Source organism: Hemitrygon akajei, chromosome 7 (genome assembly GCF_048418815.1).
Source record: "Hemitrygon akajei chromosome 7, sHemAka1.3, whole genome shotgun sequence".
NCBI lineage: Eukaryota > Metazoa > Chordata > Chondrichthyes > Myliobatiformes > Dasyatidae > Hemitrygon > Hemitrygon akajei.
The window spans coordinates 89097973-89116923 of record NC_133130.1 but is presented as its reverse complement, the minus strand read 5'-3'; the positions used below and the strand labels follow the sequence as shown (position 1 = coordinate 89116923).

Sequence of the window (18951 nt, the reverse complement as noted above, 5' to 3'; positions counted from 1 at the left end):
GGATGTGGTCTGCAAATTACAGTGGGGGATAGAAAAAGCATGTTAAAAAGGCGATGTTACATTAGTCATGGGGGACTTCAGTATGCAGATAGATTGGGAAAATCCATTGATGTTGGATCCCAAGAGAGAGAATTTGTGGAATGCCTCCGAGATGGCTTTTTGGAGTAGCTTGTGGTTGAGCCCACGAGGGGATCAGCAATTCTGGATTGGGTGTTGTGTAATGAACCAGATATGATTGGGGATTTTAAGGCAATGGAACCTGTGGGTAACAGTGATCATAATAAAATAGAATTCGTCCTACAATTTGAGATGGAAAAGCTAAAGTCAGATGTATCTGTATTACAGTAGAGTAAAGGGAATTACAGAGGCATGAGAGAGAAGCTGGCTGAAGTTAATTGAAAGGGGACACTAGCAGGGATGATAACAGAGCAGAGCAGCAATGACTGGAGTTTCTCGGAGCAATTTAGAAACATCCCAAAGAAGAGGAAATATTCTAAAGGCAGAATAAAGTAACTGTGGCTGACAATGAAGTCAAAGCCAACATAAAAGAAAAAGAAGGCATCTAAAAAAGCAAAAATTGGTAGGAAGTTAGAGGATTGGGAAATGTTTTAAAATTGACTGAAGGCAACTGAAAAAACTGAGGGGGGCAAGATATATTATAAAGGTAAGCTAGCCAGTAGTATCAAAAATAATACCAAAAGTTTTATCAGATAATAAAGAGCAAAAGAGAGGCAAGAGTAGATAGTGGACTGCTGAAAATTACCTAGGAGTAATGGGGGACATGGAAATGATGAATGAACTGAGTAAGTATTTTGCAGCAGTCTTCACTGTGGAAGACACTAGTAGTATGCCGGAAGCTCAAGAGTGTCAAGGGGCAGGAGTGAGTATAGTTGCTATTACTAGATTGTACTTGAGAAACTGAAAGGTCTGAAAGTAGATAAGTTGCCTGGACCTGATAGACTACACCCCAGGGTTCTAAAAGAGATAGCTGAAGAGATTGTGGAGGCATTAGTAATGATATTTCAAGAATCAATAGATTCTGACATGGTTCCAGTGGACTGGAAAATTGCAAATGTCACTCCATTCTTCAAGAAAAGAGGGAGGCAGATTAAAGGAATTTATAGACCAGTTAGACTGACCTCAGTGGGTGGGAAGTTGTTGAAGTTGATTGTTGATTGTTAAGGAAGTAGTTTTGGGGTATTTGGAGGCACATGACTAAATAGGCCAAAGTCAGCATGAAAATCTGTTGAAATTCTTTGAAGAAATAACCAACAGGATAGATTAAGGAGAATTGGTGGATGTTGTGTACTTGGATTTTCAGAAAGCCTTTGACAAGGTACTGCACATGAGGCTGCTAAATAAGATAAGAGCCCAGAGCATTATAGGAAATACACTAGCATGGATAGAGCGTTGGCTGATTGGCAGGAGGCAAAGAGTAGGAATAAAGGAATGCTTTTTGGATTGGCTACCAGTGACTGGTGGTGTTCCACAGGGGTCTGTGTTGGGACAGCTTTTTATGTTGTACATCAATGATTTGGATGATGAAATTGATGACTTACTGGCCAAGTTTGTGGATAGTACAAAGATAGGTGGGGCAAGTGGTGTTGAGGAAGTAGGTAGGCGGCGGAGGGACTTAAACAGGTTAGGAAAATGGGAAAGAGTAGCAGATGAAATACGGTGTCAGGAAGTGTATGGTCGTGCACTTTGGCAGAAGGGATAAAAGCACAGACTATCTTCTAAATGGAGAAAAATTAAAAATCTTAAGATACAAAGGGATTTGGGATTCCTTATGCAGGATTCCCCAAAGGTTAGTTTGCAGGTTGAATTGTGGTAAGGAAGTCAAATGCAGTATTAGCAAAGGTTTCAAGAGGATGAGAATCTAAAAGCAAGAATGAAATGCTGAGGCTATATAAGGTTCTGGTGGAGCACTGTGAACAGTTTTGGGCCCCTTATTTAAGAAAAGATGTGCTGACATTGGCAAGGGTTCAGAGGAGGTTCATCAGAATGATTCTGGGAATGAAAGGGTTGTCATATGAGGAGGCTCTGGGCCTGTACTCACTTGAATTCCAAAGAATGAGGGGAATCTTATTAAACCTATCAAATATTGAAAACTCTCGTGGATGCGATGAATATGTTTCCTTTGGTGGGGGAGTCTAGGAATAGAGGGCACAGCCTCAAATAGAGGGATGTCCATTTAGAACAGAGATGAAGTAGAATTTCTTTAGCCAGTAGTGAATCTGTGGAATTCCTTGAAACAGGCGACTGTGGAGGACAGTTCACTGGGTGCATTTAAGGCAGAGGTTGATTGGTTCTTGATTAGTCAGAGCATGTAATGTTATGGGGAGAAGGTAGGAGAATGGGGTTGAGAGGGAAATCAGCCATGATAAAATGGTGGCGCGGACTCGATGGGCTGATTGGGCTGCTCTTGTGTCTTATGGTCTAACACACACCAATCCTCATGGGGGAGTCAGCGGTGGAAAATGTGAACAGTTTCAAGTTTGTAGCCTCAGAGGATCTATCCTGAGTCCACCATACTGATGAAAGAAATCATGACAGTCATGCCAGTGGCTGTACTTCATTATGAGTTTGTGGAGATTTGGTGTGTCTCCAAAGACTCTAGCAAATTTCTACAGATGTACCATGGAGAGCGTTCCAACTGAATGCATTACTGTTTGTTATGGAGGTATTGCAAGAGGCTTCAGAGGATTATTGACACAGACACTAGCCTCCCCTCCATTGAGGACATCTAGCAAAGGCAATGCCTCAGGAAGACATTATCTATCATTAAGGATCCCTCACTATTTGAGAGATGCACTTTTCTCATTACTACAGTCAGGGAGAAGGTACCAAACCTCCAAACCTGAAGGCCCAAACTCAGTGTTTTAGAGACAGCTTCTTACCCTCTGCCATCAGATTTCTGAATGGTCCATGAACATTAGCTTGCTGTTACTTTCTGCGCTGTTTTTATCATAACATTAGTACTATTCCTTATGCCTGTGCAGTACTGCTGTCGCAACAAAACTAATTTCACAACCTATGTCAATGACAATAAACCTGATTCTGAATAAAATCTGATTTTAAAAAAATACAATTTTACAAGTACGTTGCTTGAACTTGAGGGTTTGAGTTATAGGAAGAAGTTGGATAGGATGGGGTTTTATTCCTTGGAGCTTCGGCGACTGAGAGCTGATCTCATATGGGTATATGGAATTATGAGAGACACAGATAGGGTGAGTGGTCTTTTTTTCCAAAGTTGTTTAATTGTAAACAAGGGGTCATAGTTTTAAGGTTAGAGATGAAAAGTTTAATAGGAACCTAAGGATGCTCTTTCTTATACTGTGACTGGTAGATATATATAACCAGATGCCAGAGGAAATGGTTGAGGCAGGCACATTAGATACATTTAAGAAGGATGTGCATGGGTATATGGACAACAAGAATTTAGATGGATTTGGACAAGTACCAAGAAATTGAATTAGCTTGAATATACGTGGACTTGTGTCCTTGAGGTCTTTTTCCAACTCTTCAACTTTATAGCTCTATGCACATGATGATCAGAAACATGGAGTCCAAAGTGGTGCTCTCTGTCTACAAATCTGTAAATGAATAGTATGTAGCAGTGTGCTACACACAGCGCTGAAATAACAACACACAGTCGGTGAGTTGCAGTTGCAAAAGAGGTTTATTCAAACTTCGCGGCCTTGCTTTAAAGCCTTCCTGTTCCCGCCCTCCCCGGGCAGGAATGCTGTAGGGGGCGCATATTCACAGTCCCGTCCCGCGTGCGGGCTTTTCCCCTTGCTGGTGAAGAAGGCCTGGCGCCCTTTTTGGGACCGGCCTCAATGCAGGCGCGCGGCACTTTGTGAGCCGGTTTGAGTGCGCTGGGAAGTGGGTCGCCACATAACCCCCCCCACCCCAGAACCAGCGATACACCCCCCCAATGTCCTCAGTCTGGGTCGGTCTCTGTTTGGGAGGTCTGCCTCTGCGCCGCGGTGCCTGAATCTTGACCAGCTGCGCCAAGTCCACATGGGCCGGTTTGAGTCGGTCCACTGTGAAAACCTCCTCTCTCCCCCAATGTCCAGCACGAATGTGGACCCGTTGTTTCTGATCACCGTAAATGGCCCGTCGTAGGGCTGTTGTAGCGGTGTCCGGTGTCTGCCCCGTCGTACAAAAACAAACTTACAGTTCTGCAGGTCTTTGGGTACGCAGGTCGGTTTCTGCCCATGCTGTGAAGTGGGTATGGTCACGTAGTCTGTCCAGGACTGCTGCGGGTTCTTTCTCTTGCCCCCTTGGGGCTGGTATGAACTCTCCTGGGACAACCAGGGGTGCACCGTACACCAACTCGGCCGACAAGGTGTGCAGATCCTCTTTGGGCGCCGTGCGGATTCCAAACAGGACCCAGGGAAGCTCATCCACCCAGTTAGGCCTTTTGAGGTGGGCCATGAGAGCCGACTTCAGGTGACGGTGGAAACGCTCCACTAGTCCGTTCAACTGTGAGTGGTAGGCAGTTGTGTGGTGCAGCTGTGTCCCCAAAAGGCTGGCCACAGCCAACCACAGGCTGGAAGTGAACTGGGCGCCTCTGTCAGAGGTAATGTGGGCCAGTACACCAAAGCGAGATACCCAGGTTGCAATCAGTGCCCGGGCGCAGGATTCGGAGGTGGTGTTGGTGAGCGGGACTGTCTCTGGCCATCTTGTGAACCGGACTACTATAGTCAGGAGGTGCCGCGCTCCTCGCGACACTGGCAGGGGGCCCACAATATCCACATGAATGTGGTCGAAACGCCAGCGAGTGGGGTGGAACTGCTGCGGCAGGGCTTTGGTGTGCCGCTGCACCTTGGCTGTTTAGCAGTACATGCACGTTTTGGCCCATTCACTGACCTGCTTGCGGAGTCTGTGCCAAACGAACCTGTTGGCTACCATCCGGACGGTTGACCTGTTGGAGGGGTGCGCTAAGTTGTGAATGGAGTTGAAAACGCGCCGCTGCCAGGCTGCCGGGACGATGGGGCGGAGTTGGCCGGTGGTTACGTCACAGAGTTAGGTCCTCTCACCTGGGCCTAGGGGGTGGTCCTGGAGCTGCAAACCGGAGACTACAGTTCTGTAACTAGGGATCTCCTCATCTGCCTGCTGCGCCTCTGCCAGCGCTTCATAGACTACCCCCTGGGACAGGGCTTGGATGTTAGGTCTGGAGAGGGCGTCCGCCACGACATTGTCCTTTCCTGAGACATGCCAGACATCCGTCGTGTATTCGGAGATGTAGGACAGATGTCGCTGCTGGCTGGACGACCAGGGGTCGGACGCTTTCGTGAACGCAAAGGTAAGCGGTTTGTGGCCCGTGAACGCGGTGAAGGGCCTACCTTCTAAGAAGTACCTGAAATGCCAGATTGCCAGGTATAGTGCCAACAGTTCCCAGTCGAAAGCACTGTATTTGAGCTCGGATGGTCGTAGGTGTTTGCTGGAGAATGCCAGGGGTTGCCAGTGACCCTCAATGAGTTGTTCCAGCACTCCACCGACTGCCGTGTTGGATGCATCCACTGTGAGGGCGGTAGGGACGTCCGTTCTGGGGTGCACTAGCATCGCGGCGTTTGCCAAGGCTTCTTTGGTTTTAACGAAAGCGGCTGCAGACTCTTCGTCCCAGGTAATGTCCTTGCCCTTACCCAACATCAGGGCGAACAGGGGGCACATGATTCGGGCAGCTGAAGGGAGGAAGCGGTGGTAGAAATTCACCATACCCACGAATTCCTGCAGGCCTTTGATTGTGTTGGGTCGGGGGAAGTGGCGGACCGTGTCTACTTTGGTGGGCAGAGGGGTTGCCCCGTCTTTAGTAATCCTGTGGCCCAGGAAGTCGATGGTGTTCAGCCCGAACTGGCATTTGGCCGGGTTGATTGTTAGGCTGCATTCACTCAGTCCGGCGTAGAGTTAACGGAGGTGGGACAGATGCTCCTGACGACTACTGCTGGCTATGAGAATGGCGTCCAAGTAGATGAAAGTGAAGTCTAGGTCGCGTCCCACCACGTCCATTAACCGCTGGAACGTCTGTGTGGCATTCTTTAGGCTGAATGGCATGCGGAGGAACTCGAAAAGGCCGAACGGGGTGATGAGTGCCGTTTTGGGGATGTTGTCCGGATGCATCGGGATTTGATGGTATCCCCGGACAAGGTCTACCTTGGAGAAGATCCGTGCACCATGCAGGTTTGCTGCAAAGTCCTGAATGTGCAGCACAGGGTAGCGGTCCGGTGTTGTAGCCTCGTTCAGCCTGCGGTAGTCGCCGCACGGTCTCCAGCCCCCTGTCGCTTTGGGCACCATGTGCAGTGGGGAGGCCCATGGGCTGTCAGACCACCGTATGATCCCCAATTCCTCCATCCTCTTGAACTCCTCCTTCGCCAGTCAGAGCTTGTCCGGGGGAAGCCTTCGAGCATGGGCGTGGAGGGGTGGTCCCTGGGTCGGTATGTGGTGCTGTACTCCGTGTCTGGGCACGGCTGCCGTGAACTGCAGTGCCAGAACCAATGGGAAATCTGCCAGGACTCTGGTGAGGTTGTTGTCGGACAGCGTGACGGAGTCTAGGTGTGGGGCCGGCAACTGGGCTTCACCCAGGGAGAACGTTTGAAAGGTCTCGGCGTGGACCAGTCTCTTCCCTTGCAGGTCGACCTGTAGGTTATGAGCTCGCAAAAAATCCGCCCCCAGGAGCGGTTGGGCTAAGCCAGCCAGTGTGAAGTCCCACGTGAACCGGCTGGAGCCGAACTGTAGCCGCACCGTACGGGTGCTGTAGGTCCTTGCTATGCTGCCATTCGCAGCCCTCAGGGTGGGACCCGGTTCTCTGTTGCGGGTGTTGTAACTCGTCGGAGGTAAGACGCTGATCTCGGCTCTGGTGTCGACCAAAAAGCGGTAGCCTGACTGCTTGTCCCAGACATACAAGAGGCTATCCTGATGGCTAGCCGACGTAGCCATCAGCGGCGGCTGGCCCTGGCGTTTCCCGGGAATTTGCAGGGCGGGCTACAGTGGCGGGCTTCTGCGCCCCACTGCTGGTGGTAGAAGCACTATTGTTCATTGGTCTCCACACCCCTGCCTCTGGGGTTAGTGGGTGCTGCTGCCGGGCCTGGTCTGGTCTGCTGCTGGGAGCATGGCTTGGTGATCTGTGCGACGGACGCACCACTCTCCTTCTTGGCTTTCCACAGCACGTCTGCCTGAGCCGCCACCTTCCGGGGGTCGCTGAAATCCGCGTCGGACAGCAGCAGGCGCATGTCCTCGGGCAGCTGCTCCAGGAACGCCTGCTCAAACATGAGGCAGGGCTTGTGTCCTTCAGCCAGGGCCAGCATCTCATTCATCAAAGCCGACGGCAGCCTGTCTCCCAAACCATCCAGGTGCAGTAAGCGGGCAGCTCGCTCGCGCTGTAAGAGTCCAAAAGTCCTTATGAGCAAGGCTTTGAATTCTGTGTATTTGCAGTCCTCTGGGGCGACTGTATGAACTCCTCAACCTGGGCGGCTGTCTCCTGGTCGAGGGAGCTCACCACGTAGTAGTAACGTGTGGAATCCGCGGTTATCTGCCAAATGTGGAATTGGGCTTCTGCTTGCTGGAACCATAGGTGAGGTCGCAGCGTCCAGAAGCTTGGCAGTTTTTACGAAACTGCATGAACAGATGCGGCGTCATTCATCTCCGGTCCAAATATCATTTGGGCCATCGGGGTCACCAATTGTAGCGGTGTGCTACACACAGCGCTGAAATAACGACACGCAGTTGGTGAGTTGCAGTTGCAAAAGAGGTGTATTCAAACTTCGCAGCCTTGCTTTAAAGCCTTCCTGTTCCCACCCTCCCTGGGCAGGAATGCTGTGAAGAAGGCCTGGTGCCCTTTCTGGGACCGGCCTCAATGCAGGCGCGCGCCACTTTGTGAGCCGGTTCGAGTGCGCTGGGAAGTGGGTCACCACAAGTAGACTCTGAGGAGAGTCGATGAGAATGTGGAGAGAATGGATATAGTTTGTCATTGGCTTTGTCCCTACCAGTGGCTACATGATAGTCATTTTACAGATGATCCCCATATTACAGCCGTTTGGGTAAAGGAAATTTGACCTGACAGAATTCACAATTTACTACCTTAAAATATGGAAAAGAGTTTATGTGGACAAAAAGGTAAATAGATTTGAGGTTCATTTGTTCCCAACTTATGTTTCTTGATACAAGTGAAGATGATGTGTCTTCACACTATTGAAAAACAAATTGTTTACTAGGAATGTATAGACCTCTCATCCCTACTCCACCCACGTATTGCAGGGCTTGCCTGTATTTGATTATTTAGGCAGAAATTTGTCCTTTGTCACCTGCACTGAATGGACAACATTGTCATTATGTATTTTTTGTTTAGATAGATTCAACAATATGAAAGCAGTCCCTTTGGCCCATTATGCCCATGTCAATTATCCAACCTTACCTTGTTTCCATTTATGTCTCCTCTCTCTTCTTTCTCTCCCCCACATAAGCCCAAATATCCACCTATCCCCTAGATCTACATGACCATTAAAATATAGCAAATACTGTATAGTGGCTAAACTGTGATTTTTCATTTTAATTATAATGAGATGTATTGAGTTGGTGGGTTAAGTGCATGTTTTTGAATTGCGCAGGATGTGTATTTACTTATAACTACAAAAAATAGTCACCCGATTGTTGTGTCTGTGCACAACTACATAAATAAAAACATGCAAGCGGAAGATGGTTTTAACGGGTGTATTCACACTGCAGTGAGAGAGGGGGAGAGCAGTGCGCATGAGCAGACAACAGATCAATATGTAGTGCTAACTGGGGGGGGGGGGCTCATTGCTCTAAAAGAAATAGATCCGTACATAGATCCTCCCCCTTTAAATTAATGCACTATAAAACTGTATAAGCACAAAACATTAAATTGCTCTTTCAAAAACGCATATTCGACATAAACATACTTTCACAATACCAGTCCATAACAACTTCACAGTTATAAAGATTCAGTCTTTTGAGTGGCACTCCATTTCGTTCAGGATGGTGCCTCTGCACCTGTGGAGTGGCATCAGGTTTGGTAGGTGTCTTGTCTAAGACAATGTTCTAGGTTTCCAATGTCACATTGCTGTCAATGACATTGTCACTGAGAAGCAAGTCCAGTGAATATAATGTGTCCATCATGTTGGATGCATTGGACTCAGGTGTGCTCTTTGCTAGAGCATCCAGTATCTGGTCCACATGACGTCTCCATGTCTGGTCGCCAGCATCCACTGTATACATCGGTGGTCCAGTTTTTGTACCTATCCTACTGGGTGTTCACTTGTCTTCTTGGTAATCATGTGCTAGGACTTCCTGCCCAATCCTGAAGCTCTTTGCTGCTTCACACCAACTGACTGAACTGTTTATTTTGTACTTCCCTCCATAGATCTGGTTTCAGGAGGCCTATGCAAGATCTCAGATTCTTGTTCATGAACAACATTACAGGTGTTTGATTTGTCATCGTATGAACAGAGTTCCGATACACAAAAAGGAAATTGTCGCCTTGTCCTCCTTGTCCATCGCTTTAATGGACTTCTTGAAGGTTTGGATAAATCTTTCAGCTAACCCATTCATTGCTGTGTGGTGAGCAGCTGACTTGAATGTCTGATGCCATTTTTCTTCATGAACGGTTGGAATTCTTCTGTCATGTACTGTGGTCCGTTGTCACACACAGTTTCTTCTGGTAAGCCATTTCTGACAAAGGTAGTCTTCAGAGCGGAAATAGTCTTTGCTGAGGTGGTTGACTTCATTCGTGTACCTTTGGCTACTTCAAATGAGCATCCACAGCAATCAGAAACGTGGAGTCCATCAATGGCCCAGCAAAATCAATATGTACTCTTTGCCATGGTGCCGATGGCCATTCTCACAGGTGTAACAGTGCCTGTGGGGTGCATTTTGAACTTTTTGGCATCCCGTACAGCTTTTGGCCATGTCTTCAATCTGTTTAATCTATTCCCAGCCACCACACATAGCTCTGGTGAGACTCTCATCTAGACTTAATACAGATTTTCTAACACTCTGGTGGGCAGTTTAGAGGGAACCACAACATGAGATTCAAACATCAGCATTCTTTGATGTATTGACAGTTGGCCTCGTCTCACTGAGTACTCTGGAAACAGGGTTACCATGAGCTGGCCATCCTTGCATCATGATTTCCTAGACTTTTGACAATGTGGAGTCATTCCTTGTTTCCTTTTGTATTTCAGAATTTGTTACTGGCAATTGGTCCACCAGTGCGGTGTGGAACACTTTTGCTGGGTCACGGTATGAAGACTTTTCTTCTTCAGTTGCCAATAGTGGAAGACGTGACAAGCCATCAGTGTTGCTGTGTGGTTTGGTACCCTTGAACTCAATGTCATAAGAGTGGGCTGCTAGGAATGGTGCCCAATGTTGTAACGGGGCAACAATTGGAATTTTCTTCCTGGGATTGAAAATGGATAAAAGGGGCTAATGATCTGTCACTAGCATAAACTTGTGTCTGTAGAGGTAATGGTGAAACTTCCTTATTCCCCATACTAGACTAAGGACCTCTTTGTCAATCTGTGCACTGTGTTCTGCACTTGTCGGTGATCTTGAAGTAAATGCAATTGGGTGTTCAGATCCATCTTTCTTGTGTGACAAGATGGCTTCAATGTCATAAGGGGTTGCATCACACATCAATTTTATTGGCGGGGTTGGATGAGCAGTTCATCAGATGTTATTAATCTTATTATTTCCTTGAAGGTTTTTCACATCTTTCTGACCATTCCTATTTTGCTCCTGTCTAACAGTACACTCAATAGACGCAGCATTGTAGCAATGTTTGGGAGAAACCAGTGGTAATAGCCTACAAGGCCCAAGTAGGACCTGAGTTGTGACACATTTTCAGGTTTGGGTTCCTGTAGCACTGCTTCAGTCTTCCATTGTGACTTATGCAAGCCATGTTCGTCAATGACGTGTTCACAATATAAGATTTCATTCTTGAAAAATTCACATTTCTCTCTCTTTGTGTGCAGACCATACTCACTCAATCTGGTAAGCACTTTCCAAGGTTCTGGAGGTACATTTCACCATTTTTGCCAGTCACGATGATGTTATCAAGGTAACATTGTGTTCCTGGGATATCTTGGAGCTCTGGGTCCATTGCTCTTTGCCAAATTGCTATAGCCAATGCAATGCCAAAGATAAGACAATTATACTGGAACAGACCCTTGTGAGTGTTAATTATGAGGAACCTCCTGCTTGACTTCTCAATCTGTATTTGCAGATAGGCTTGTGACAAGTCGATCTTTGAAAACCTCTCCCCACCTGCCAAGGATGCAAAAATGTCTTCTATTCATGGCAGGGGATACTGCACAGTACCCAGCACCGGATTGATGCTCACCTTGAAATCCCCACCTATGTGAACAGCTCTGGCCTTCCCTTTCTTGATCACTGGGACAAGGGCGTGGCCCAATCACTCCACACAACCTTGGAGTGAATTCCAAATGTTTCCAAGCTCTGCAATTCAGCATCCACTTTAGGATGTAGTGCATAAGGCCTTATGGAATCTTGGTGTTGCTGTTTCATCCGGTTAATTCTGGCCTTCGTGCCTTTGAGTTTACTAATCTCCTTCTCAAACACCTTCTCATTAGTATTTAAGCAGCTGTGCCAGTCTCTGTTTATTGTTACCATTTGGGCTACTGTTGCCTGTTGATATCACACTGAGACCTGAGTGCCAGTCTAGTTGGATTTTTCTCAGCCATTCACATCCATAAAGCGCTGGCCCTCCACTTTTCAATACATAAAACTCTAACTGTTGTGTTTGGCCTCCATAAGTCACATTTACTTTCGGTTTGCCTTAATTTCTGTGTAAGTCTTTAGAATCACAGATGTCTTCTCTAATGAGTGCTTTGACTGTGCATGCTACATACAAGCCTGTCCTTTAAAGAATCAGAAAGTCCATCTCTAAAGTCACAGTACTGGGAAAGTTTGCTCAGTTCTGTATTGTATTCAGAAATGCTTTCAACTTGTGACTGGTTCCTTTTGTAAAATCTAAATGTCTCAGCTGTTGCCAGTGGTTTAGGGCTCAAGTGATCTTGTAAAACTGTAACAATTTTGTTGAATGTCTTGCTTGCTGGCTTTTCAGGGGTTACTAGGTTGCATAAGGGATTGCATGTCCTTGCACCCGTTAAGCCAAGAAGTGTAGGGGCTTTCTTTTGCTCTTCCACATTGTTCACATTACTGTACAGTTCAACCCTCTCGATATATGACTCCCAGCCTTCATTAGCGCTATCAAGTTCACCAACTTTCCCGACTGAAGCTATTGCCATGTTATTTTCACTTTAAGTTCAGTGAGTCTTTCACTGTTACTTACAGGTCCTTTGGCGTTCTCGTGCTGTTTAACTCTTGCTGTTTCATCCCATAACTGTCGGTGCAGTTTGTGATATTTTCTGACATTTGGGTTCATATTCATTGCCAATTTGTTGTGTCTGTGCACAACTACATATATAAAAGCACACATGAAGGAAATGGCTTTAATGGGAATATTAACATTGTAGTGAGAGAGAGAAAGAGAAAACAATGCACGTGCATAGGCAACAGATCAATACCTAATGCTAAGGGGGGGGGGGGGTGGGTTCATTGTTCTAAAACAAATAGATCCATACGTTTTACTGCTATCTCCAGATTTATAAGCATTGGCAGGTTTTGCCGGGAGAAATATGACAATGTAACCTTTTATACTGCTTTTAATTCTATTACAGATGATTTATGTTTGAATAAAAATGACACTTTTAATATTTTGGCAGCCTGTGAACACACTTTTTATGCATTTGTTTGTGGCTAAACCGGAATTTGCAACTGGTTGTGCTAGAGAGATTATCAGGTAGGTAGAGTTTTTTAGTTATAGATTCTTCATGCACTCTATTTCATCAATATTCATGGATATTATATTAAAGAATAAAAGAAGTGTGAAACTCTTTACTTGGGGAAGGTGAAACAAGGAAAACAAATGTGCCACCTATTTGACTGTACCTTTTCAGTTTGTGTCGGCAACACCATTCAAATGTGCTGCTCATCAAAAGCTAACTACACAAAGTGTACCCAGCCGTCAGCGTATCTGAAGTTCCCCTTTGGACCCAGTACTGTATTTACCATTGTAGTTTACAGGCATGGACTCAGAAACAAGCTGACTATGCACTAGGGGTAACCACAAAGGCAACCCTTTGTCTATTTGTTTTCTGACATACTTACGGTTAAAGTTGTGCAAAGTTGCTGTACAAATTAAGGCTATTATTTATCCTGCTGCAGTTTGTGAATGACATTTGGTTTTCTGCTTCATGAGGAAATGTCAAAATATATAATTTAATTTATTTCTGCTCCTGCTTCAGGACTGTCTTTAATGCTGTTAGAGAACTACACTTCATAATTCTTTCTGTTGAAAAGAATGTCAGCCTGGGTAAATTTAATTTTAATTTTATTTTCAAGAATCTCATTTGTTATGTTCAACTTTGATAAAGTTTCCTTGTTTTAATACAATTTTGGAATTCACTTGTATTTTCTTTCATACTTTCACCTCAGATCCTGCAATATCACTTCTGTTTGCACCCTTGCCACAATTTAAGAAGACAGATAGTCTGCACTATACAGTCACTGTGTGTTACAGAAAGGATTATGTTCCAGTATTACATATTCGAAAAGCCAGGTAATGTTTCTTTAATGGGTATCCTTTCTCTCCCCTTACAGTAGCAATTGCCATTCTTTCCAATGCTAATTGCATAGTTGGATATGCGTGTTCTTGTGTGATTTTTGTTTAACTGATAGCAAGGCAGAATAAAGAATAAAAATGAACTTCATAATGATTTTCATTTTCCAAGACCTTTCAAAGTACATTTGTAATTTGAACTCAAGTAATTACCTCTTAAGTGTAGTTACTCTGTATAATAAGTCAAATATGTCAGCAGTTTGTGCACATCAAAATATACCAAATGTGTGGCGTGTAATAACTGATTTTGTTCTTTGTGTGATAAATGTTGACTAAGACATTGGGAGAACTCTCAAATAATCCCATGGTATCTTTTCTGAACAAGAAGTGTGTGCATTCAAAGTATATTTGCACATGTATTTTCCAAAAGTGCATATACATGTTTAGATCTTAAATACTTTATGAAACCACTGTACAATCTAATTGCATTGTTCTTGTGGAATAATTGGTTTTAAACATTTAAATAGTGACCGCGCTTGGAGATTTTTAATCTGGGAGATATGGTTGAGACAGTTTCTTTGTTTACCATCTTCCGTTATTATAATGGATCTTTTTTTGTGAAGACCTGCTCTTCTAATAGAAGGTTTTATGGTAGTATTATGAACCTTCAAGAATAGAATCTAGACTGATTTATTAAGATGGTTTTATAGGGTACATATACAGTATTTACATCCTTGTAGGGGGTCAATGTGCTCTTCAGCTTGTCTGCTTATTGTGACTAGCAGCAGAGGGCACTAAGTACTGTTTTAAAGAATGTATTCCATGAGATTTAAATTCACTTTATTATAATTCGTGAAACTGCATAGGGGATGGCAAAAAGACTGGAGCAAAACATTTTTTACATTTACATTTGGTAAGCCTGCTTCTGAATATGTTACAATTCACAAGCTATTCCTATTGTAAATATATTTACCTTTTACCCATGATATATTTATGACATAAAAAATCTAGCACCCCTAAGCCTGTGGTTGCCTTTGCACTTCACAGAAGGAATTATTCAAATCTTAACAACAGTTGCTTTTATAACAGTGCTTTCTGGAACCTTTCAGTGGTTTCAGCCTGGAAACTTAATGCTTATGTTATAATTTTTTTGCCGGCTTGAATGACTTCATTGATCTAAATCTGCCACTCTGCAAAGTATCCTTTCTAATCTTACAGCAGTGAACAGTTGAATTAAAATAAATGAGCTAGTTGAAGGCTTGTTAAAGACCATCTGTCCTAGATGAACGGTTTAGGACAGTGCAGTTGGTGGTCATCAAGGGCATTGAATTCTAAGTGGAAGAGTTAAAGGTTGTTCTGGAACTGCAAATAAAGTTAAGTATGGAATATTTCAGTCTCTCCTGCTAGCAACCCAAATATCCCAGAAATAAGTGAAAATGCCTTTAACTTACTTTTTCCTTTACACAGCAAGAAGGCACTAATTCCTGCGTTGACTACTCAGTCCTGTAAGTGGCAGTGTTTTGACTAACAGCACAGCAAAGTGCAAGAGCAGCAGGATCCAATGTCAATGGGGTAGCAATACTCTGGTCCTCTTGGGTAAAGTTCATCACTATGTGGCCACTCAGGACCTCACAGAAAAGGTAGAGCTCATCAAGGCTCATTTGTAAATCCAGAAAATAGTGGAAACAACACAGCAAAGAGCAATAGATTTTCCTTGGCCAAGCTAGTTATTCCTGTTGAACTGTATTTAAGGCTGAAAGAATGAACTCCAAACGTTCATGGCATTACTAGCACGTGCTAACCTGCTGAAATGAGAGAATTGATTCATGAGGTCTTCAAGCTATTATACAACTTCCCAAAATGCATTAAATTGACTGTGATCATAATGGCACACAATCAGGCAAAAATTTCAGTGATTCCAAAAATTAACAGCAGATAAGGTTATTGAGCTACTTGCAAAAACTGCAGGGCACAGTCTCACATCTTGGCCCCATTATTATCTTGGAGTATGACTTCTTCATGTCCACTCTAGCAGGGTTCAAATGATTTCAGTGATGAGTTGTTGCAACTTGAAGAATACAGTATGAAAATATACTTAATTGCATTATGCTTGGAAGTGAAAAGAAAATATTAGCAGAGCTTAGCAGCAAAGCATTTCTGAGCTGAGCGTATCCTGGGAGCTGACTTGATGAATATCAAATTTCCTACAAGAGCACACGATTAGTTCCAGTAGGGATAGGTTGAGATTTAGTCAATGGTAGATTTCTTCTGTTGAGTTCTCAACTCTCAGCCTGCACCTATCGGAGGTGCAAAGGGAGTTGTGAGTCCAAGTGAAGAATTTCCTAAAGATTAACTTGTAGGTTGAGTCTGTAATGAGGAAAACAAATGCAATGCTAACATTCATTTCAAGAGGACCACAATATAAAAGCAAGGGTGTAATGCTGAGGCTTTAATAGGCATTGGTCAGACCACATTTGGAATTTTGTGAGCAGCTTTGAGCCCCATATATAAGAAAGGATGTGCTGGCCTCTTAAAGAGAGGTCTGGAGAAGACATACGAGGATGATCCCAGGGATGGAAGGCGTTTGATGACTCTGGGCCTGGACTTGCTGGAGTTTTGAAGGATGGTGGGGGAGGGGGAAAGCTACCAAATATTGAATGGCCTGAATAAAGTGGAAATGGGGAGTATGTTTCCAGTAGTAGGAGAATCTAGGACCAGAAGACACAGCCTCTGAATAAAAGGGCACCCCTTTAAAACAGAGATGAGGAGGAATTTCTTTAGCTAGATGGCAGTGAATCTGGAATTTGTTGCCACGGACAGTTGTGGGGGTCAAATCATTGGATATACTTAAAGTTCTTAATGAGTAAGGGCATCAAAGGGTACAGGAAGAAGGCTGTAAGATGGGGTTGAGAGGAAACAATAAATTGGTTGTGATCAAATATTCAAGCAAACTTGATGAGCTGAATGCTCCTGTGGCTTATGGTCTAATAGTTTTTGCTATATTCCATGAACTGGAAGCATTAGAAAATCTCTGGAGTCACTTTGATGATTTGGATGATTGAGCATAACATGAATGTTTCCTGGTGGACTCTAGTATATGATTGTGCTCTGGAAGTATGAAGCAACATCCAGCATAATTTCAAATTGATATCATCACTGTCAAACATCAATCAAGTTTGACTAATTATGTAATTTGCACAGAAACTATAGACAAAACTAGCTTTCTATAGTCCTTAGTTGCTTCTGCTTACTTCTGGTCCACCGCAACTGGGCACAGACCGGATTCTCTGTGGCATCTTCCATTAATTCTAAGTAGTTTTTACCAGGCATACAGTTTCAGTGCTTTTTAACATTCGGAGATCCTGACCAGATATTTAAAATAATTAATAAACAGTTACTGAAAATTTACTTAAACCATTGTTATGTTTTAAAAATAAACTTAAATGCATGTTTTTATTATGCTGTATTTAACTTTTTAGTGAAGGTTAACGACAGTGATAGGCAGTGTGCAGGTTCTGAAGGGAATATGCTGTGCATGCATTGTACCTAGACAGAAATTCTCAACAGAAACATCAGGCTGCAATCAGCACGATCAGAACTAATATTGTGCCATTCCTCCATTTAAAAAATTGCTCTGTGATCTGCAGAATCCACAGGATACCTTACAGCAACTTAACCAGGTTAGAAATTGTACCTTCTCCTGTGATTTTTAATACTACCTATTGGGAAGGAGATATAGGAGCCTGAAGACCCACAGATAAAGATTCAGACATTGCATCTTCTCCTCTGCCCTGAGGTGCCTGAATGACTTGCAGACCCTACCTCATATTATTACTTTTGCTTTTTGTATTATTCATTTTCTTTAGTAATTTCTAGTAATTTTATGTCTTTGCACTGTACTGCTATTGCAAAACAGCAAATTTCATATCATACAAGTCAGTGATAATAAATCTGATGCTAATTGAGGAGGAGAAGGATAGGAATAGCAATAACAAGGAAAAGCTATAATCTCCTAATGGGCATATATAGCAGCTTCTTCACTGTTAGTTGGGTAAAAGACTAGAATTCATAAATGATATCATTATGGGAGCCAAATTACAACAAACATTGCAATAATTCCTGTAGATGAGTCATCACTTCTTTCTACAGGAACTGAAGATGAGCGGTAAATGTCAGATTACTTTCATCATCCACACTCTAGGAATTAATCTGTTAATGGCTATTCTTAGGATTTTAGTGGCCGATAGGGATTTAACTGATCTCTGCTGTAGACTTTTAGATTTGCACAGAACAGAAATGGGCCCTCTCAAGTACCCTTTAAAAGTTCCTTCCAGTCACCTTAAACTTATGCTGTAGTTTATTTTATTTGTTTTGTTTTTGATGCTCTTACCATTCAGAAAAGATTCTATGTGCGTCCATTCAAGACCCCAGATAGTCCTTTCAGATGAGGCAGTATTTCACCTGTGAATCTTTTGGGGTTGTCTACTGTATGTAGTGTTCCCAATATGGCTTCCTCTATATTGGTGAGACCCAACGTAAATTGGGGGAACGCTTCATCAAGCACCTCCACTCCATCCCCATTCCTGTTCTGACATGTCAGACCACAGCCTCCTCTTCTGCCACAATGAGGCCACTCTCAGGATGAAGGAGCACACCTCGTATTCCATCTAGATAACCTCCACACTGATGGCATAAACATCTATTTCTTTAACTTGCAGTAATTTTACCCCCTCCACCTTCCCTCTTCTTCTCTTCCTCATTTTGGCTCCCTTCTTGCCTCTTCTCCTCCCTTCCCCCTTGGTGCCCTTGCTTCTTCCCTTTCTCTCATGGTCCATTCTCTTCTATCAGATTCTTTCTCCAGCCTTTCACCTTCTCCACCAAACACTTCCAGCTCTTTATTTCATCCCCCTTTCCCCACCCACCTGGCTTCATCTGTCATCTTTTAGCTTGTACTCATTCCCCCCACCAACCCAGCTTCTTATTCTGCTTTCTTTCCCCTTCCTTTCCAGTCCTGATGTAGGGTCTCAGCCCAAAACTTCAGCTGTTTATTTATTTCCATAGATGCTGCCTGACCTGCTGAGTTCCTCCAGTATGTTGTATGTGTTGGTCTGGATTTATTCATTGAATTTTGTGCAACACCAACTTTGCAATGAAATTATCAACCATATTTAATACTTAAGTAACTCACTTAAAAAATTAGACAATTTGAAGTGAAGGAGTCTGAAGCATAAGCAAAGAGGAGTGCATGAAATTACAGTACAAGAGGCAAAGATAAGGTAGGAGAATGG

At 43.9% G+C, this 18951-nt stretch overlaps 1 protein-coding gene across 2 annotated transcripts in view; it reads left to right on the top strand.

Moving 5' to 3' along the window:
* cfap61 (cilia and flagella associated protein 61) overlaps positions 1-18951 on the top strand; it is a 167985-nt gene that overhangs the window by 6887 nt on the left and 142147 nt on the right. For both annotated transcript variants that reach the window (XM_073051386.1, XM_073051384.1), the window contains 3 exons: positions 12768-12844; positions 13350-13417; positions 13540-13663. In XM_073051386.1, coding sequence (XP_072907487.1) covers positions 12768-12844; positions 13350-13417; positions 13540-13663 — 269 coding nt within the window. The remainder of the gene's footprint in view (positions 1-12767; positions 12845-13349; positions 13418-13539; positions 13664-18951) is intronic.